Raw genomic sequence first — 22,794 nt, 5'->3', positions numbered from 1 at the left:
CGCAAGAGTCAGAATCTTCGATTCATAAAGGCAATCAAAATGGTTTTGATCCTTGAGGAATGGAGAAATTCTTGAATCACGTACTTCAAGAAGGTAAGAGGGAGCAACAAACCTTCCGGGTCCGTATGCAGAGTACATACAAAAGATTGATTACGTCATAAGATGTTGTGTAACATTAAACGTACTGACTCAATAAAAGGACCACACACAAGGATAAAATGCCATTTTGGGCATCCAAAGGTCTGTAAGCATAGATCATGAAAGATTATAGGATTAGAAAGACTCAGTACGCTGAGACGCTTGAGATCCAAAACCGAAAATCTAAGGCTCGAAAAGTCTAAAAGAATTTCAACCCAAAAATTCATGAAAAAGAGCGTTGCAAAACCCGGAGTCTAAAAAGACACCGATGAGCAAGCACGCATGAGAGAAACACTTATGTTTGAAAACATAAAGTCAATCGTGTTGGACATGATTAGCATTTAAACATCCAAATTCGGATCGGAAAACCGAAACACTACTTAAAACATCCTAGAAGGCTAAAGGATGAAGTAGTACAATAGTTGAAACAAGTCATCGTAGCAAACTTCCAGACATGGAAGGAAAGTAGGCTAAAAGCGTTTAGGCCCGGAACTATTGCAAATACTACATGAGAGTTAAAAGCCTAAACTCTAGTAAAGGTTACTAGAAATTATCAAGGTTGAAGATAGCAATCTTCAAATTAATTGATAGTTAGCAAAGTTTAAAACGGACTACATCGGTAGTCAAACTAAACTGTCACCTAAGACAAAGTATGAGACTCATACACAAGTCTAAAGTCATGGGGTACATTTAGAATAGACCTTGACAAGTAAATTGAGCGGGTAAAAATGAGTTTTACGGAAGAGGCTCAAATTTACAAACTCTCGTTATCGGAAATAAAGTTAATTATTTCACAGTCGTCTAAGTTTGGTTTAGTACTTAAACGATAGTCCACGGATAATAAAGCATTATGAATAGGTTTGTCAGATACGTGATCTGATGAATGAAACCCTATTAAGTGAACTTAGAATATTTATTATCATCTCCCTAGTCCAGGTCGTTGCATGGACAACAACGATTAAGGAAGACTAGCACGGGATGTCGATGAGATAGCGCAGTTTCATGGGCTATACAATAGGAGTATTCAATTCGACTACGTGGGTGTGTAAAAGGTTATACACTGGATAACCCTCGATATGAGAAGTACATCACTCGTGATGAAACGTCAAAACACTTCTCATAAAAGACAATTGGAGAGATTCCTAAAAACATGAGTGCTCCACTCATCTTATGTAAGGAATGTCCGACTTTGGTTCCGTTAAACGCCGCGCCGTAAAAGGAGGTTATAAAGGCGGATACTGGAAAGGACAGGATAGACATGAAGTTCAGTGGGAGCGCAAGAATGGATTCTGTCATCCTAATCACATTAGGTACAAAGTGTCTCAAGGCCACTTGATGAGTAGCAACTGAAAATGCGCGGCCACGCTCAAACGGATTAGGAGTTAATCGTTTGTCTTTTATGGTTGTACTCGGATATTAAGAAAGTCTGAATGACGTGACGTATCTGATGGGATACTAATTGACACGGGAATCGAGCATTGCACTTGTTCTAAGTCCAAGTTGGAGTCTGAAGGAGTAGAAGGAGATGTCCTTCGACGACAAATTTGTCGGCTAGGACAATTGATGGAGAAGATCATCAAGTCCGGTTGATTTAGGGGTCGTGGAGTTTAAGCTAGAGACCAACCACGATCGTCGAATTACGAAGTAATTCGCTGCTAACTTCGATCAGATCCTTCAACGGGTTACACATAAGAGTGTCAATTTGATCTAGAATATGACTAGTGGGAGTGAGATATAATAATGGCAGTGTCCCATAAATATATCTCATAGGCCTAAAGAGAAATTTGGCAAAGATAGTACAAAAGGTCCAAAAACGGGGTTTTGGGCCTAAACCGATTCGGGCACTTTTAGGGCTCGGATTAGGCTGATTTTTGGAGGGACGTTTCCTTATGTTATGAACATGAAATATGTTAATTTTGGATCGGTTTGGACGTCTTATCCTTAGGGACTTGAGAAAATATCAATAGTTGCTATTTTCGACAATTTCCCTAAATCTTATTCTAAAGGGTGTTTTAGGAAACCTAAAAGGAGGTGGACTCTTATTAGGGTTCTATATAAACACTCTTAGGGCAGAGAATAAGGTGTAGAATTTCTTTTTAGGCTTTCTTACTCTACCACATCAAGTAGAGAGGAGAAAGTTCGCTAATTCCCTTTACTATCTAACTAGTCAAAGAAGAAAGGTGTTCTTCTTCCAACCACCATTGGTGTGCTATCTAACAACAAGGTGGGAGATCAAGTTGATTGATCGTGTTCCAAGTAGAGGAGCTACGTTTGAAGCTCTTGGTCTTCTCAAAAGCAATTGGAAAGGTTCGAGAGAAAAACTAGCAAATAAGGTATTCATCTTCTAGTTTTGCTTAGTATTATTATGGGCTTATGCATGTGATCCTGCGAATACTAATGTAGACATTAGATGTCTTATTTCCGCCATTGACATTAGTATAAGGGTGTAAAACCCAACAACTTTCTCTTTGGTTTGACGGCAACCACCTCACCACCGCCACTGATCATAGTCGGCCTAATATCGACTATAAAAGGCCCCGCACATCGTCCTTCACAGGACACTCTTTACCCTAAAAAGATCACCAAAACTCAGAGTTCCCATAACTCGCCCTCAAAAGGATCAATCAATATTCATTCTTTACTGCAAAGAGCACCCTGACTGGCATGAGCGTCGGAGTTGTTTTCGAATCCTTTGCAGGTTTTCCCCCTTTGGGAGCAGGCGAACAGGAACAGGAGCAAGGAGCTGGGAAAAGGAGCAGAACATGAGGCACAGTAGGAAGCAGAGAAGGAAGCAGGAACTCTAAGTCGAGCAACACTCAACTTAACAGAATAAACAAACATAACGGAGGTTGTCATGCATCAACTCCCAATTTCATGCTAATCTAACAGAAACCCATTTGTTGACATCAACATTTGGCGCTAGAAGGATGGGAATCTCCAGCAAAATCATCACTTCGGTAACCCGAACCCTATTTAAAACTTTTCAGACTAACTATTTATCCGAGTCCCTTAGACGACATTCCGACAGAGGACCACGCCCCGGACGAAGTTCGGGAAACACCTGTCAACCGCATGATATTCACGATGGCCCTAAAGCGACTCAAAGCCGAAAGAAGGCAACAGAAAAAGAAAATTACGCAATTACGGAAGGAGCTCAACGCAGCAGAGATCACGCTAGAAGCACCAGCATTAGAAAAACTAGAGTCCTTATTCTGGGAAAGTCCCATAGAGACCAATAGCCAAGGAAATCTGGAACCATATTCTGGGTTGGGAGACCCACGAGAATTCCTTGGAAAATATGTAGCAATGATGAGCACGACCAGTACGGAAGATTTGTGCCCAACTTTCATTGCCTTACTACAAGGACCTGCTCAGGATTGGTACCGGTCAATGACGGCAAAACCTACCAGGACATTCGGAGAACTCGCTCAAGCTTTTCTCAAGGCTTTTGAGAGGGAACCAAACAGAAAGCAGACTGTCTGCCTAAACAGGGAGAGCCGGGCTGACGATGGAACCCTGCACCTCAACCAACAAGAAGCGATGCTCGCCACAACAACGATCAAGCGTCTGTCAGAGTTGGCGCAAGAGTTCAATAGTGTAACTAGAATTCTAGTGAAAGAGCTCACATGTAGGGAAGCAAAGTGGAAGTCCGAGAGCGAGAGAGACATCAATGTCATAGCCGGAGGACCAACCCGCGAAATAAACAGAGGTAATAAAAAGCGCCAGAGAAACTGCGAAGTCATGACAATGCGCGAAGAAAAGACACCCCCCGTGGTTTTCACTAATGAAGACCTAAGAGGAGTAATCACTCCGCACGCAGATCCCCTAGTGATAACAGCACTAGTGGAGAACTGGAGTGTAGGGCGCATCGTAATCGACACCGGCAGCTCCACCGAAGTCATAAGAAGAACGTGCCTCCAGAAACTTTAGGTAAAGCCACACTGCACTGATATCTATGAACACTACCTAACGGGTTTTGGACAGGACCAAGTAAAGGTTGGCGGGGTTATCACCTTGCCCGTACTTATCGGGGAAGGAACGACAAGCAGAGCAATAGCGTTGGACTTCGTGATCATCGACGAGCTGTACGCATACAACGTCATCTTAGGAAGAAATTTCCTGAGGGAATCGGGAGCTATAATATCGATGAATCATCTCATGATAAAATTCTCAATCCCGGGAACAAACCGCGTAGGCAAGGTGAAAGGAGACCAGGCAACGGCCAGAGAATGCTACGCAGTCTCAGCCCGACATAGCAGGAGAAGGGCGGCAATTTCGAGCCCCGCCAGCGGAAAAGACGCCGCCGATCGTGAACATGCGACATACATGCAAGAATAGAATCGCGCATGTTACCATCTCTTTTCCTCTTTAGCTTCCTATCCCAAAAATTATTTTGCGAATAAAGCCGTTAGGCAGGAGAAGTAGCGCTACAAGCTACATATTTTATTAATAAACAAAATATTTTAGCAAAAAGGCAATACTATAAAAGAGGAATCCTAGTCAAGCTCGCCTTACTTTGGCTAAAACAGGTAGTTCTGGTAGCTAAGGCAACGACCAGAAACCTTAAGGAGCAGTCCTAGTTAAACTGAACATCACTCGAGTAAAACGGACCCCTCACCAAGGTCCCAAGGAAGAGTCCTAGTTAAACTGGCCGTGCTCAAGCTGGCAAAATTAGGTAGCTCTGGTAGCTAAGGAAACGACCAGAGAACCTTACAAGGAGCATTCCTAGTTAAACAGAAGACTTTACTCGAGTGAAGCGCGATCCCCACTGAGGGTCGTAAGTGATGATGCATAAAATGTCCAGACGTTGACTAACGTCTGAAGAGTCAAAGACCAGACCAGAAGTCTCTTGGAACGACTCGGCTTAAGGCAGCAAGACAGCAAAAACCCCTGATTGTCCACCACACATTCCCCTAAATGGGAGGTCGGCCAGAAGAAACCATCTTTGCACATAACGCCCTTCACGTGGATAGATCATCCCTGGGATCTCTAAAGGATCAAGGGGGTCTCCACAGGTTCGGTTCATGTCTTACGCCTCGAACTGGGAAGACATCAGCGCTGCGCGACCTAATGACTTAATCGCGGACTTTCCAGAAAGATCTCAGTCGGTTACACATCTTGAAGTGTTTAAGCCCAATTGGACTCCACGTATCTAAAGGAGGAAACTTCTCCTTTAGAGTTTATCACTCCGGCAAGATATCAACAAAGTATCATTGAACTTAGGAACTTTCTCTTATCAAAGATCCGGGATAGACTCGAAGAGAAACCCTAGATACGCGAAAGAGGTAACTTCTATTACGATTTGACAGCAACCGCCTCACCACCGCCACTAATCACAGTCGGCCTAACTTCGCCTATAAAAGGCCCCCCACATCGTCCTTCAAAGGACACGATCTCTGGGAAACAAGCACGCCCTCTCTCCCAAAAATAAGATTTCTTCATACTAGAAGGATCGCCCCCAAAAACAGAGTTCTCATAACTCGCCCTCCAAAAGGACTAATAAACCATCATAACAGAGGCTATCATGCACCAACTCCCTTTTCCATGCTGATTTAACCGGGAGACAATTTTCGACATCAGCATTTGGCGCTAGAAGGAGGGGATCTATCCAGCAAATCCTCACATTCGGTAACTCGAATCCTACTTAATACTTCTTCAGAACTAATCACTTTTTCTAAAAGACCTTCCAGACTACCTCGTTTAAATTCGCGGTAACAAACAACGAAGCCGAATACGAAGCTTTACTGGCGGGACTCAAATTGCCTCTGAAGGCCAAGGCTGCAAGTGTCCGGGTTTTCAGCGATTCTCAACTGATAGTTAACCACGTCAACGGTGACTATGAGAAGAAGAACCATTCTTCTTTTGAGTCCATCAATAGATTGAGAGCTTTTTCTCTAAAACCTTCTCTCTCCGTTAGCTGTATATTGTGAGAGAGATGAAGTTTTCTCTTAAGAAAAATCCACACCTTTTCTGTTCTCATAACTAGTCCTTTATATAGGCATTACCTTAGTAGAGTCTTACTCAAATAAGGAATCCTAAAAGTCCCTCAGAAAATATAAGCACAAGTTAGAGTTTAATCTAACTTAAACTCCTAATTAGGGATAAAATCCTAATTCGAGTTTCCTCATTCTATGGCCGGCCAGGGATCTCCCTTTAAGGGAATCCTTTGGTTGCCCTTAAAAGTGAGTTTTGCCCTTTTTCGGGCTTCCCTTTCGAGCCTGATTCTTTTCTATCTTTTGAGCACCATCAGACTGAATCATATCCATCTATAGGAAAGCTCCCACAAGTCAACTCTCTCCGATCAAGCTACCACTCTTTGGTGTAACCCGTTGTAGGATCCGGTCTATGTTAGCCGCGGATTACCGAAGTAATCCGACGATCGTAAGCGGCTTCTATGTAGGGATTTACACCCTTCTACTAGTGTTTATAGCGGAAATATGACATCTAATGTCTACACTAGTATTCCCAGGATCACATGCAAAACTAGTAATTAATCTAATGCAGATAGTAGATTACCTTAATCGCTTTTCCCTCGAACTAGTTGAATTGATTGAAGAAGACCAAGAGCTTCAAGTGTAGCTCCTCTACTTGGGACACGAGCAATCAATTTGATCTCCCACCTTGTTGTATAGCTAGCACACCAATGGTGGTTGGAAAAGAAGAACACCTTCTTCTTTGACTAGATTGATAGTTAATGGGAATTAGCTCACTTTCTCCTCTCTACTTGATGTGGTAGAGTAAGAAAGCTTAGAGAGAAATTCCACACCTTATTCTCTGCCCTAAGAGTGTTTATATAGAACCCTAATAAGAATCCACCTCCTTTTAGATTTCCTAAAACACCCTTTAGAATAAGATTTAGGGAAATAGTCGAAAATAGCAACTATTGGTATTTTCTCAATTCCCTAAGGAGGAGGTGTCCAAAAACCACGAAAATTGGCATATATAATGTTTATTATATCAGCAACTAACCCTCAAAAATTCAGCCCAATCCGAGTCCTAGAAGTACCCGAACCGGTCTAGGCCCAAAAACCCTGTTTTTGGCCTTTTTGTACTATCTTTGCCTAATTCCTTTTTAGGCCTATGAGATATGTTTATGGGACACTCCCATGATTATATCTCACTCCCACTAGTCATATCCTAGATCAATTTGTCACTCTTATGTGTAACCCGTTGTAGGATCCGATCGAAGTTAGCCGCGAATTACTTCGTAATTCGACGAACGTAGTTGGTCTCTAGCTACAACTCTACGATCCCTAAATCAATCGGACTTGATGATCTTCCACATCAATTATCCTATCCGACAAATTGTTCGCATTGTCACTTTGGTCGAAGGACATCTCCTTCAACTCCTTCAAACTCCCACTTGGACTTAGAACAAGTGCAATGCCTCGATTCCCGTGTCAATTTAGTATCCCATCTGATACGTCACATCATTCAGACTTTCTTGATATCCGAGTACAACTGTAAAAGACAAACGATTAACTTTTAATCCGTTTGAGCGCGGCCACGCATTTTCAGTTGCTACTCATCAAGTGGCATTGAGACACTTTGTACCTAATGTGATTAGGGTGACACAATCCATTCTTGCGCTCCCACTTAAATTCATGTCTATCCTGTCCTTCCCAGTATCCGTCTTTATAACCTCCTTTTACGGCGCGGCGTTTAACGGAACCAAAGTCGGGCATTCCTTACATAAGATGAGTGGAGCACTCATGTTTTGAGGAATCTCTCCAATTGTCTTTATGAGAAGTATTGACGTTCATCACGAATGATGTACTTCTCATTTGAGGGTTATCCAGTGTATAAACCTTTTATACACCCACGTAGTCGAATAGAATATACTATTCCTATAGCCCATGAAACTGCGCTAACCCATCGACTCCCGTGCTAGTCTTCGTGAGTCATTGTTGTCCATGCAATGACCTGGACCAGGGATTTTTGATAATAAATATTCCAAGTTCACTTAATAGGGTTTCATTCATCAGATCACGTATCTGACAAACCTATTCGGAACGTTTTATTATCGATGGACTGTCGTTTAAACACTAAACCAAGTTTAGACGACTGGTGAAATAATTCTTATTATTTCTGATAACGAGAGTTGTAAATCTGAGCCTCTTCCGTAAAACTCCTTTTACCCACTCAGTTTTACTTGTCGAGGTTTAAAATTTATACCTCATGCCTTAGACTGTGTATGAATCTCATACTATGTCTTAGGTGACAGTTTAGTTTGACTACCGTGGTAGTCGGTTTTAAACTTTGCTTATTATCAATTAATTTGAAGATTACTATCTTCAACCTTGATAATATCTAGTAATCTTTACTAGAGTTAAGGCCTTTAATTCTTTGTGTAGTATTTGCAACAGTTCCCGGCTTAAAACACTTTTAGCCTACTTTCCTTCCATGTCTGGAAGTTTGCTACGATGACATGTTCAACTTTGTACTACTTCATCCTTTAGCCTTCTAGGATGTACTAAGTAGTGTTTCAGTTTTCCAATCCGAATTCGGATGTTTAAATGCTAATCATGTCCAACATGATTGACTTTATGTTTTCGAACATAAATGTCTCTCTCATGCGTGCTAGCTCATCGGTGTCTTTTAGACTCCGAGTTTTGCAACGCCCTCTGTCATGAGTTTTTGGGTCGAAATTCTTTTAGACTTTCCGAGTCTTAGATTTTCTGTTTCGGATCTCAAGCATCTCAGCGTACTGAGTCTCTCTAATCCTATCATCCTTTTGATATATGCTTATAGATCTTCAGATGCCCAAAATGGCATTTTATCCTTTTGTGTGTGGTCCTTTATTGAGTCAGTTCGTTACTGTTATACAACACCTTATGTCGTACTCAATCTTTTGTATGTACTCGGCATACGGACCCGGAAGGTTTGTTTACTCCCACTTACCTTTTTGAAACTCGTGATTCAAGATTTTCTTCATTCTCCAGGAATCAAATTTCTCTGATTGCCTTTTGAATCGAAGATTCTAACTCTTGCGTGCTTTTAATCCGTCGATAGATTTCTGAAGCATGCTTATGGACATAACTTGATTGGAAGAATCTTTATTCTTCTTGTCTCGTTTCGGGAAACACGAATGTTTCCATCCTTCTCAGTTTTCTATTTTGGAAAACCAATTTAGGTCTTTTGTTGACTTAAATTATCAAGCTTCATGTCTTGACGAGATATGGCTTCCACGATGATTTTGGGTTCTAGCCAAAATCTAGAGTCAGTTTCCGTTTCTGCGCAGGTCTTTTATCTCTTCAGAAATAACCTTTATCTTCTGTGTCTTTGAGATTTGACCTTTTAGGGCTTTTGAACAACAATTTGGAATTTTCTCAATTACTTTAAGATATTCCTTTAGAGACACTTTCACTTGTTTTGAGAGTTCTCCGGCGAATGACATTCGCTTTTGTGCGGTGGGTTTATAAGATCATGTCTTTAACCTTTCCTTTTCCGAGGAGCCGCAGTTTGTTGCTCTTGGTCGACTTTAATCGTCTTGTACAAGTTTCATGATTGTTCTTCATGACCCTCCATGATTTTTCTCATGATCGAATTAAATCGACTTGTACTTTTCTCCCACTTATTCTTGTAATAATTAGTGTTTTTCTCCCAGACGACCAGGTGTGCTAATTATTAGAAGAATACTATCATGAGCAACAAACACTTTGTTCTCTTGATTGGTTGTGGAAGAAGCCTAAATTTCTTTCAAAAGAAATTGCGTCAGATATTAGCTAGTTTTGTAATGCTTTTACAAGCTTAGCTGTTAGACGGAATTTTGGTAGTTTTGTGAGAAGCTATGTCTAGACTAAATGGATTTTGGAGGATAGAGTTTGATTCGTGTTCTTCATCTTAATCCTTTTGGACACTCCAAATATGGATAGGTTTGAAGTACGTTTGAAGATCAATCTCTGTTTTTGACTCAAGGCTTTCTTTCTTGTCAGTTTGATTCATGTTTTGGTTATAGTGGACTTGTTGTCCTCATCCCTTTCCGATTGGGATGAACCTATCTTATAGGTTTTTGACCAATTTTAGAATCTTTTGGTATAGTTTGTTAAATTTAGCACTTATTAACATCTCAATAAAGTTCTTTATTGATTCTCCATAATACTTAGTACAGAGATGATGTTAAAAAACTAGAAACGATTAATCTAGAATAGTGCCTAAAGTAGACTTCGATCCCTTTCAGCATCCTTAGCAGTCGAGGCTTCTGCTCCCTCTTGGATCTTGTCTTCCTTAGCCAAATACTCAGTTCCCAGCTGCGCCTGTACATTCACAATGAAAGGGCAATTTTAGGTATCATATACCAAGGTTTGGGAATTTTCAGTATTTGATAAGTTAACTGTTTATACCTGAATTGGAAGCCACTGTTCCATTCTTTTTGTCCTCCAAGAACTTAGGGCAGTTTCTTTTAGTGGCCCTTGCCATCACAGTAGAAACATTTGGTGTCAGGAGGAGGACCTTTGTCTTTAGGTTTGGCAACTCGTTTGCTTTTACCTTTTGACGTGGTTTTCTTCTTCTGTTTTCCACCTTTCTTGAACCCTTTGTCCTTTTGTACCATAAGAACGTCCTTCTTAGTTTCCACTATAGCGACGTCCTTTTCGGCTGTTAGAAGCATAGAATGAAGTTCCTCCAACGTTTTATCCCATCCATTCATGTTGTAGTTCATCTTAAACTGATTAAAACCACTATGGAGGGAGTGAAGGATAGTGTCGGTAGCTGTCTGTTGGCTATAAGGGAAACCTAGTTTAGCCAGTTTGCCTATGAGCCTGATCATTTGACGAACATGAGGCCCAACTGGTTTTCCCTTTTCAAGGCGCATGTCCATAATCGCTTTAGAGGTTTCAAACCTCTCCAATCTCGACTGTTTCTGGAACATTTCCCGAAGTTGTCGCATCATGGAGTAAGCATCCATGTCTATGAACTGCTCTTGCAGAGTCGGTTCCATGGTTGCTAGCATTAAGCAAGTTACGGGCTCTGCCTTTTTCCGCACACTCCTTTCTTCATCTATCTCTTCTTTAGTCGAATTATCATCCAATACAGGAATTGGAGTTTCTAGTACATGTTGCTTTCCTTCCATCCTGAGAACTATTCCTAGGTTCCTTTCCCAGTCAAGGAAGTTGTGCTCATTCAGCTTCTCCTTGTCGAGAAGTGAGCGGAAGTTGAAAATATCTTTTGTCATCTTTGAACTACATAAAAGAAATGGCAAAGTTTTAAAACTCGTTATCGTTTTTAAAAAACATTAGTTTTCCCACATTATTCAATATAAAATCGTCCCCGATTGAATAAGTGATTCCAAGACCCCAGTTCTTCGAAGTAAAGCGGACGAAGGCCCTACCCTTTGACTCCGTCGTTCCGGGTGAGCGAACTACTTCACTGATCATACCTTATGACTCTTGGTTGATAGATTTCATTAATGAATGACTAATCTATCCTTTTGCCTCGAGTATCCAAGACTCTCTTGCTGATCTCGTTGAGTAGAACCATTTAGACGTGTAGGCCTCTTCTATAGACCTACCCGCATTGTCCCAAGGTAGAGGAGGTACTCTGCGAAGGCCGACCCACCTTCCTCGAACAAGGGCGCAACGAGTGTCTTAATCTGGATAGGCGATTACTCAAGATTACTTTTGGGGACTTTTACGCTAGTCTGGCGTTTGTTATAGTGAACTATTTAGCCTAACTAACATCCACGACATAAAGCGTAAATAAGTAAGTAAATGCGCGCGAGAAAGTAAATCAAGCAGACATGGATCCTAGTATGGCCCCTAACCTAGAAGATCTAATCACCCTTGGTTTTCTTCTTGTTTCGCCTTTTGGTTCGTCTTAGATCGCCATCTTTGAACCTCCATTGATTTCTCCCACTCGCCTTTGGATTTCATCCTCGAGTTTCTTCAATGGACTCATAGACCCTAAACTCTAATTACAAGACTCTAACGATTCGCAGATCGTATAAACTTGAAATTAAAATTAATTACAAAGCATGCACCCATCCGTGCTTAAAACAAGAATAAAGAAATAAATCTATGGCCATACTAGTTTCCCGCATTCACATCACATGCAATCATATAATATATCAAGGCTAAGAATTATATATGCATGATTATCTTGGGAGATACTTTTGTTGACATCACATGTCACATTACGGACCTTAAGTCTAAATTCGAAGAATTCTACTAGTGGTGCTTTCCGGTTTTATCTTTTATGATTTCTAAAATCATCTTTAAGAAAAACTCCGTTTTGGGCTCGAGAAAGCCCGGGTCAATTTCGGAAAAAATATTGGTTCGATTCTTAATGATTTCATAAATCAATTTAAAGAGAAATCCGTTTTGGGCTATTGGATGGCCCGGATTGATTTTGGAATTATTTGGTTGGAATCGGAAAATTTTTTGGCAAAAACTCCCACTCGAATGATGGTCCCTTTTCGTGGTCCGAAAAGCCTCGAAAAAGCCCGGGACAAGTCCTAGACAAGTCCCGGCCCAAGCCCAAAAAGGGCTCGGACAAGGTCCAGACATAGCACGGCCCATAGGGCCGGCATGTCCTGGCCGAGGCCTATCAAGGCCTGGTCTCGTCCTGGCCGGAGGCAGGACGCTAGTCCATGTACCAGACGCGTCCTAGACGTGTCTGGTACTGGACCGGACCAGCACTAGGTGTCTCGGACTAGTCCGAGACACCCAGAACCTCCCAGACGCGTCTCCAAGACGCGTCTGGTCGAGTGCTCTAGACGCGTCCTAGACGCGTCCAGGAAGCTCCTTCGCAGCTGCTGGTCGCGTCTTAGACGCGTCCTTAGTAGCTGCTCTGGACGCGTCCAGAAGCTTCTGTCGCAGCTGCTGGTCGCGTCTTCAAGACGCGTCTCAACAGCTGCTCTGGACGCGTCCAGAGGACGCATCCAGGAGCTTCTGGTCCGGCCAGGAAGCTTCCTGGCCGGACACTAGGGTTTTTCAAAACCCTAGTTTCCAAAAAGAAAAAAAAAAAAATTTTTTTCTTATGCAACTCTAAGTTGCTATTTTCCAATTTTAAAACTTTTCTTAAATTTTTGAAATTCCTTTTAGAACACTTCAAAAAAAAAAAAATTTAAAACTTTTAGAAACTTTTAAATTTTTCCAAATTTGTTTTGAGAGCTTCCTAAAGTCAAAACTACTCTTTTTAGAACACTTCTAAAATTCTAAAATTCCAAAATTTTGTTTTTCAAAAGTTTCCAAAACTTAAAAACAACTCTTAATCAAACCAATTTTGGATCAAAATCTAGGTTTTTTGAAATTTTTCAAAGAACAATTTTGAAATCAATTTTGAAAAATCTTTGAATCCAATTCAAAATTAATCAAATTTTATGTTTTAAAATCTTTTTAAACATAACTATCAATTTAATCAAGCATGGATTAGTTTGAAATTCAATCAAATTGAGACTTTTAAAACACTTTTAATCATCAATGTGATTCTCAATTTGAAAATTTATTGAATCCTATCAAATTATGAGTTAAAAATACCTTTTAAAACACCTTTTAAAATACTTTTATAAACTCAATTTTCAAACTATCAAGCATATTAATTAGTTCGATTCTTAGCAAAAACTAGTTAATGGCAAGAGGCTCTGACGCCACTGTAGGGATTTACACCCATCTACTAGTGTTTATAGCAGAAATATGACATCTAATGTCTACACTAGTATTCCCAGGATCACATGCAAAACTAGTAATTAATCTAATGGAGATAGTAGATTACCTTAATCGCTTTTCCCTCGAACTAGTTGAATTGATTGAAGAAGACCAAGAGCTTCAAGTGTAGCTCCTATACTTGGGACACGAGCAATCAATTTGATCTCCCACCTTGTTGTATAGCTAGCACACCAATGGTGGTTGGAAAAGAAGAACACCTTCTTCTTTGACTAGATTGATAGTTAATGGGAATTAGCTCACTTTCTCCTCTCTACTTGATGTGGTAGAGTAAGAAAGCTTAGAGAGAAATTACACACCTTATTCTCTGCCCTAAGAGTGTTTATATAGAACCCTAATAAGAATCCACCTCCTTTTAGGTTTCCTAAAACACCCTTTAGAATAAGATTTAGGGAAATAGTCGAAAATAGCAACTATTGGTATTTTCTCAATTCCCTAAGGAGGAGGTGTCCAAACACCACGAAAATTGGCATATATAATGTTTATTATATCAGCAACTAACCCTCCAAAATTCAGCCCAATCCGAGTCCTAGAAGTACCCGAACCGGTCTAGGCCCAAAAACCCTGTTTTTGGCCTTTTTGTACTATCTTTGCCTAATTCCTTTTTAGGCCTATGAGATATGTTTATGGGACACTCCCATGATTATACCTCACTCCCACTAGTCATATCCTAGATCAATTTGTCACTCTTATGTGTAACCCGTTGTAGGATCCGATCGAAGTTAGCCGCGAATTACTTCGTAATTCGACGATCGTAGTTGGTCTCTAGCTACAACTCTACGATCCCTAAATCAATCGGACTTGATGATCTTCCACATCAATTATCCTATCCGAAAAATTGTTCGCATTGTCACCTTGGTCGAAGGACATCTCCTTCAACTCCTTCATTCTATACCATTACGATCCCTAATTGGACCGAACGAGATGATCTTCTAGATAAAGTGATCGTCATCTTAACAGACAAATTGTACCCATTGCCATCTTGGTCGAAGGACACTCCTTCAGAAAGACATCTCCTTTAGACCGAAGGACTATATCCTTCATTTAAGCACCCACATGTTTTATGCGTTGCTCTGCTAATCGATTAAGGCCTAGTCAAGTTTTTATTTGCGCACACCAGTCGGCCACCACCTCTCTCTCTCTCGATCTCGACCTATCGACACAAACTCAGCGCCCATTTGAGCATCACTTACCTATGTAAAACCCACCTATTACTCCTCAAGAACCACTACTTCACCTTTAAGTCCCCAAACCTGCTCTTATTACGCCTAAACCTCCGAAATTGGAAATCTATTGTTCGGAAAAATGGGCACTTAAGCACAGCGGAAACGAGAGTTTTTCCCTTTGTGCCAGTTACGAGGATAATACAGAAGAATATGTGGGAGAAATAAACAAAGAACTGAAAGTAAATTAGAAAACGATTTTTAACGTGGAAAACCTCCTCAACATGAGAAGTAAAAACCACGGGACTCGTAGTCCAACCATATCAACTATAATAAGCAAAGTAGTTACAGACTACGTCCACCCAAGATCAGACCCTTCCAAAAAGAATCAATCTCAAACACGAAGAAACACGAAAAAAACCTCACAAGCACGAACAAAACAGCCCAAAAATATTCAGTCTAAAACGAACCTAAGTTCACTAAGAATCCGGAAACCAATCAACGATCCCTCCGTTCAAATACTAGATGAACAGGTTAAGAACACCTCTGCAAAATTTTAGCTTAATCGGAGAAGAACTCACCGTCGGATTTTCCGAACAACGAAGAATGCGCACACTGAAACATATCAGCTTTGCTCTTCTCGGCAACCTTCTTCTCTCTCCTTCTTCTCTTGTGCGTTTCTAATTGTGCAACTTGACTTCTAATTAAGATTAAGGATGTATTTATAGACTTCCCTTAACCCTAATCACCGACCTAAGTAGCCGACCTAAGTCACCGACCCAAAGAAGCTCGACTCGGGTCTGGGTTTGGTTTCCTAATCCAAACCCAACTAGGTTTCCCCACTAGCAAGAAAACCCAATAAACTCCCCCTCCGATTAGGCGGGAGAAACAGTCAGCCCTGTTGTCCCCTTGACAGCCCTGGAAACAGCCAGCTCCACTTTTCTTCGACAACCCTAAACAACCAGCCCCGCTATCCCTTCCTTGGAAGCAACATTAATGACATCACTCTCGTAAAGAATAAGAAACTCATCTTCAGTAACAGTCACTTTGTCTTTACTATCTTCTTGCTCCTTTCCTTGCTTACTCTCTTTCTGCAACAACCAACAATTCCTCTTTAAGTTCCCTTTCTTAAGAGAATAATGACACTCCACATTCGCAAATTTGTTAGATTTGCTCCTGCTCTTGTTCTTCGTGGACCCTCTATTTGAACTTCTCCCCCTCGACTTAGTAACCAACAAATCTGAATGCGAAGAGACATCCCGAACACCTTCAGAAGTAGAGTTACAAAGAGACATCCTGAACACCTTCCAAGAATCTGATAATGTACCAAGAAGCCATAAACCATGAAATTCCTCATCAAAGTTTATTCCTATCAGATAGTTTATTGAGTAACCCCTAGCATGTATTCAAGTGATCCGCCATCGGAGTTCCCTCTTGATATCTCAACTCAAGCAATTTTTTCATCATATACATCTTATTGTTTCCTGTCTTTCGAACAAATAACTGCTCTAACTTCAACCACAACGAACGAGCATTAGTCTCATTCTCAATATGATGCAACACATTATCATCCACCCATTGCCTCATCAAACCACAAACTTGGCGATGTAACAATTTCCACTGATCATTAGTTTTCTCATCGGGTTTCTTCTCCTGAAACACCGGAACGTGAAGTTCCTTCACAAAGAGTAAGTCTTCCATCTTACCCTTCCATAAATGATAATTGGTACCATTCAAACTTATGATTCTACCCTTATTTTCCATCACTAACACAAACAAACCAATAACCAAAGTTATCATAATCCAAAGAACTCTCTAACCTAGAGCTCTGATACCACTTGTTGGGGAAAAAAGGGCACTTAGGCATAGCGGAAACGAGAGTTTTTCCCTTTGTGTTAGTTACGAGGATAATAGAAGAATATGTGGGAGCAATAAACAAAGAACTGAAAGTAAATAAGACAACAATTTTTAACGTGGAAAACCTCCTCAAAGTGAGAAGTAAAAACCACGGGACTCGTAGTCCAACCAAATCAACTATAATAAGCAAAGTAGTTACAGACTACGTCCCCCCGATACTCAGACCCTTCCAAAAAGAATCAATCTCAAACACGAAGAAACACGAAAAAACCTCACAAGCGAGAACAAAACAACCCAAAAATATTCAGTCTAAAACGACCCTAAGTTCACTAAGATTCCGGCCACCAATCAACGATCCCTCCGTACAAATATTAGATGAACAGGTTAAGAACACCTCTGCAAAATTTCAGCTTAATCGAAAAAGAACTCACCGTCAGATTTTCCGAACAACGAAGACTGTGCACGCTGAAACAGATCAACCCTGTTCTTCTCGGCAACCTTCTTCTCTCTCCTTCTTCTCTTGTGCGTTTCTAATTGTGCAACTTGACTTCTAATTAAGATTAAGGAAGTATTTATAGACTTCCCTTAACCCTAATCACCGACCTAAGTAGCCGACCTCAGTCACCGACCCAAAGAAGCTTGACGGGTCCGGGTTTGGTTTCCTAATCCAAACCCAACTAGGTTTCCCCACTAGGAGGAAAACTCAACATCTATCAGTCAAACTCTCTATAGGCAAAGCAAGATTCATGGGTCAGATAGGCGGTTTTAGCCATGAAAGTAAGCCCGATTTGCTTGTTATGGTAAGCAAAATTAATTACATAGAGTCATAGATTTATAGTTTCTGGCAAATGTTTCTTAGGAAAAAGTACTCATTTAGACCACTATGCAAAGTGAAAATCTGATCTTTCCACAAACACGATCATTTTATAATTTATGGGACAGAATTGTGCCTTTTTTAATGCCTTTCTAGGACTAAGAAAAATGTGTGAACATGGAAATATTGATCATCGTTGGAATAAATTACTTAAACTCCCGTGTGGATCTAAAGTTTCTATGTTCTTATAGTTATTACTTGTTCATTACGTGCTTTGAGTCTGATCCAGTTTTGTCAAACCTAATATCTGAGGTGATTTACGTGGTCTTGCTGGTGGTTTCGAACCCAAGTTCTTTGGTGTGCTCAACCACCTGGCTAACCATCCCGGCTGCCTTTATTTCATTTTACAAATCTGCCTAAATTTAACTTAGCATATAATTTTACCCCTGGCTGGAGCCAGGGTTCGCCACACCCTGGCTCCGCCCTTGATCTTATCGTTTTGCATTCACCCGTTCCTTCTGTAAAACTTAACGTATATGGACCTTCTCCTATGATTGGTGTTATACGTAAAGGTGGTGTGGTTCGTGATCATCATGGGATTTTCTTAGCGAACTTTAGCACAACATTTATCTCCTAACAATGATAATGTTTATGAAGTGTGGGCATCTTTAGATGGCCTTTGTTTGTTTCAGGGGCGGAACTACTTGTAGACTAACCGCGGCTGTAGCCTGTGTTATATCTTATGGAATCTGGACCATGATGTAACCATCTAAGGAAGTTAGCCTGGCTGGTTGTAGCTCCTTCTTGCGCCGCCCATTAGGTGACTCTACCACTGACATTTTTTAAATGAATAATATTTTGGCCCTCAATTCTTTTTTTTGTTGAAGGAACTTTGGGTATTTTTGGCTCTCAATTTAAAACTACACAATATTTCATCCTTAATTCCTAACTAGCTACCATCTAGTCCTTCAATCGTGTCCAGACATCATTTTTTGCCCTATTTCTTTTGAGCGTGTTTTGTTGTCTTTTAATTTCTTTTTTGTGTTAATTTTTTTATTTTCTTTTGTCTCTCTTTCACTTCATTTTTCTCTCTCATACTTCATTTTTCTCTTTTCCTCGTCGTCTTTATCTACTTCACTCTTTAGTTGTTGTATCGAACAGGGGGGATCTCCTTTGTCATAACTTTTCATCTTTATAGGCCACCAGTTTAGTATTTCAACCATATTTTATTATTTCATTCACTTGGTTGAAAGAGTTTGTCTTATTTTGTATTTTATCTCGAGTCTAATTTCAAAAAATTTCTTTTCTTCTCAAATGGGAGGTATGTCTGTTAGTAGAAACATAAATTATCATAAAAATCAACTGTACAAAATGATTAAACATATAAAGCAACTGTAATTGAATAAAAGATGTCTTTATCTTTTGCAAGCACTGACGCCTTTCAAATAAGAATTTGATACGAAAATTTTACTTAAGCCAACCCTACCTAGTACAAAATCCTGGCTCCACCCCTAGTTCACTTTACTATCTCGGTTACGAGCGGGTGTTGGTGGAGACTGATTTCATGTACATTGTATAAATAGTACATTGTATAAATAGGCCGATCTTTGCTACTTTACTCACGGGTATATGAGATTTGTCTCGATAGATTTTGGTTTTTAGTTGCCCCTGTATATGGCAAGACAAATGTACAGTCATTCACTTTTTTATGATGCTTTGGCTCACTCATGATCTGTGGCGAAATTGTTGAAGTATATTGTATACCTTTGTTAGTTGTTACAAAAAAAAAGTGTTCGTCACTTGATGGCCTCAATAGTGTGCCGCATCGGAAGGAAGAAGCTTTACATTCCCATTCAAACCTATTAATAGTTAGAATTTTCTCCTGGGGCAAAAAAGAAAAAAGTATTAGGGTTATCTGTTTTGTTTCCTGCGTTCTTATATTGAACTATTCCGGCCATTTGTTGACTCGGTCAAGACAAAGCAATTGACACGGTGAAGACAGCAATTGATGGGATGCTTTTCATCATTTCAGTGGCAGCTGCTTCGGAGTCTCACCTTGACTCCTCTTTCTCCTCAAGATTGCATTCGAAGGGTGATACTTTTTCGATTCATTTTTGGTCGTGATGATCGTATGTATTGATTTATAAGTAACTTCTTGATCCGATTTTTTTGTGGCTGCTTTTAAAACTGCTACATATTCTCTGCTTTAGTGATAGAGTCTGCAACAGTTCTTTGCTATAAATTTTTTCAACTCCTTATTCCTCCGTTTAGCCTCCGTTTAGATAGAAGAGATAACCGAATTGAGATATGGAAATCGTCCCGGTCTTTATAGAAACTTACATCTACATGACCTTCTACATCCAGTTTCACCTCCACGTCATATACGAAGAGTCAATCCTTAGTTTTTCTCAAGTACTTTATAATGTTCTTAGTTGATAATTGATAATTTTACCTCCAGCCAAGCAAACAGATGGAATGGATGGGCTGCATAGTGGTTATTTATGTACATGTAGATAATCTCTACTAGTAAAATGTAGTAAAAGGGAAAAAAAAAGCGGGCTGGGAACGTAACTCCCCATGCGAGGGAAATAAGTTTAGACAGTGAGCAATATGTCCAGTACTAATTTCCTTTCCATGACCGTAGCTATCAGATAGAACAAAATTCTAATATTATCGTGACTGTTCAAAATAAATTGCAGTTGATTTTAGTCCTACTAGTATTTTCCTACAAAATTTTCAAATAACATTGCAAATAGATTATATTCTGGTAGATACTGTAATACATCTTTTGCAATAAACTTTTGTTCATGATAGACAAACTACTGATAATCTTTTAACGAAAAAAAAGATAGACAAACTACTGATAATGCAGTTTTACCTGTCGAGAGACGAAAAAACAATAGTGTCAAAAGACTGGACTTCTTCCGCTGCAGATGGCCTTTCTTACTCTGCAGCGTCACATTCATCATTGGGACAACTGATGATGCAACTCAGGGTCTTTAATGCTTCTGCTGCAGATGGTCGTAGTCTTGGATCTGCATTGACACATCTCGCAGCGATCATCATTATACGGACTAACTGTTTTTCTTCAAACCTCCCTTTGAGTTCTGGATCCACCATTGTTTGGTACAAGGAACGATCTTTGAACTTCGGCTGTGCCTGCATGTGTATCAAGCGCATCAACAAATCAAAGAAACGAAAAAAGAAGTTGCAAAAAGAAAGTAGTAGAGAAATAAGTCTTACCCACAGAACCATACTGCATTCTCTGTAATCTCTTGTGTTGTCCACAGCCTTTCGACCCGTGATGAGCTCCAAAAGGATTACCCCTAAACTGTAAATGTCCGTTTTGACTGTACGTTCACCTGTGGCAACATAGTTGGGATCCATGTAACCGTACGTGCCCCTAGGATCAATCAGAAGATGTGTGGCCTTCCCAATCGGATTAAGCATCGTAGTCCAAAAATTCGCCAATTTCGGCTCATATCCATTCCCAAGCAAGACATTCTCGCTGTTTAGGTAGAGGTGTAGAACCCCCCTCTCGTGCAAATACTGCAATCCCTCAGTGACACCAACGGCGATCAACAATCGAGTATCCCAATCAAGTATGGTATCTTTAGTGTCCCCTGCAAAATAAAATGCATGTAGTTCCAAGATGACTGAACTGATTTGCGTAGCCCTTTCTCAGCTTATTCAAACCCATATTTAAGATGAAAAGCTATCAGATATAGTAACAGAAAACCTATAAAACAAGAGACCTCAGATCTTCGGAAAGTAAAGTAAGTAGATGACAACAATGCTACATAATTCACTTAATCCAAATACTGAAGTGTTTGGTCAAACTTTACCCGACCAACCAGCCAACTGTTGGTTAATCTATAAAGTAGGTTCATGGTCCATTCAACATCGATAGCTAGTCAACGTCACTGTAAGGCTTTTATACAGGTTAAGGAACTGAGGTTTGCACAAAGAGATTCATTTCTCATGCACATGTCGATATTTTTTCGAGGTCACTGAAGTTGTAATGACCGCTGAGCTTACTCCCCATGAACCATAGAATCAGTTTCACTCAAAACTACGAATCTTTGCACAACTAGTTTACTCCCCATGAGTCCCTAGTGTCTGAATCAGATAAAGGATTATGGACTAAATAAGACACACGCATCAAGCAAACATAGAGATTATTACCATGTAAAATTTTGTCCAGAGACCCCATGGGGAGGAACTCATATACCAGAAGTCGCTCGTCTCCCTCTTCACATGCTCCATGGAGATGGGCTAGGTTGCGATGACGGCCAAGCGGAAGTAAAAGGGTTGGATAATGGCGGTTCCATCGTTTGACAGCTACTACCTGGTTGTTCCTAGGTAGGATTCCTTTGTATACTTTACCAAATCTGTCCCTTTCAATTACACCGTTTTCATTGAAGTTATCCGTTGCAATTAGGATTTCAGCAAGAGTATAAAACTGAAAGCCCATGTCAAAAACCTTCAAAGGAACTGTAAAGAAAATATATAAAGAAGAAAACAACATCATTATCTTATCATGGAGATTAAAGGAAATATAAGGAACAAATTGACATGAATTAGCTGATTTTCACATATGAAACAGAAAACTAGATAAACCCTAAGAAGAAGAAAATTAACCCTAAATGAACCCTAAGAAGAAGAAAATAAACCCTAAATGAAAACATTACCAGGTTCCTGCACATCAGATGGTTTTCTCTTAGACGACTTGCAAAACCATGCCTTACGATCCATTGCTCCACTAGAGAGAGAGAGAGAGAGAGAGAGAGAGAGAGAGGCAGAAACGGTAAGGTGTCGAGAGAGCAGAAACGAAAACGGGTAAAGGAGCAGAAACGAAGAGGGGTAGTGAGAGCAGAAACGAAGACGGGTGTTGAAGTTGAACCAATGATTTTCGTCAAGTTATTGTCCACGGTTGATCCCATAAACAACCAACATTGACTGATTGACTGACCTTTCGTGAAGTTATTGTCCACCATTCATCCTGTAAACAACCAACGTAGACTCACCCCCCGGCCCCAAGTACTAAGAGCATCTCCAACCCCATTCTGTCAGGCCGAAAAAACTACTTTTTCACTCAACATTTTTGGCTTCAGCTCAGCCTCTAAAATTCAGCTCCAGGCCCAGCCTCTCTTGAGGCCGA

At 40.3% G+C, this 22,794-nt stretch overlaps 1 protein-coding gene across 1 annotated transcript; it reads right to left on the bottom strand.

The window, feature by feature from the left end:
- Nucleotides 1–20,366: 20,366 nt before the first annotated feature.
- LOC147566963 (putative serine/threonine-protein kinase PBL7) lies at nucleotides 20,367–22,590 on the bottom strand. The gene is made up of 4 exons (XM_086653559.1): nucleotides 22,325–22,590; nucleotides 21,819–22,127; nucleotides 20,877–21,256; nucleotides 20,367–20,792 (listed from the first exon to the last, which is right to left on the bottom strand). The coding sequence occupies exons 1-4, from the start codon at nucleotides 22,386–22,388 to the stop codon at nucleotides 20,577–20,579; spliced, it is 969 nt and encodes a 322-aa protein (XP_086509685.1). The 5' UTR covers nucleotides 22,389–22,590; the 3' UTR covers nucleotides 20,367–20,576.
- Between the last annotated feature and the right edge of the window lie 204 nt (nucleotides 22,591–22,794).

This window comes from Eschscholzia californica, unplaced genomic scaffold (assembly GCF_041429995.1).
Source record: "Eschscholzia californica isolate CP2 unplaced genomic scaffold, dmEscCali1.0.p SCAF_1, whole genome shotgun sequence".
Classification (NCBI taxonomy): Eukaryota; Viridiplantae; Streptophyta; class Magnoliopsida; order Ranunculales; family Papaveraceae; genus Eschscholzia; species Eschscholzia californica.
Note: the sequence above shows the minus strand (reverse complement) of the source record. Positions and strands in the feature narration are given on the sequence as shown.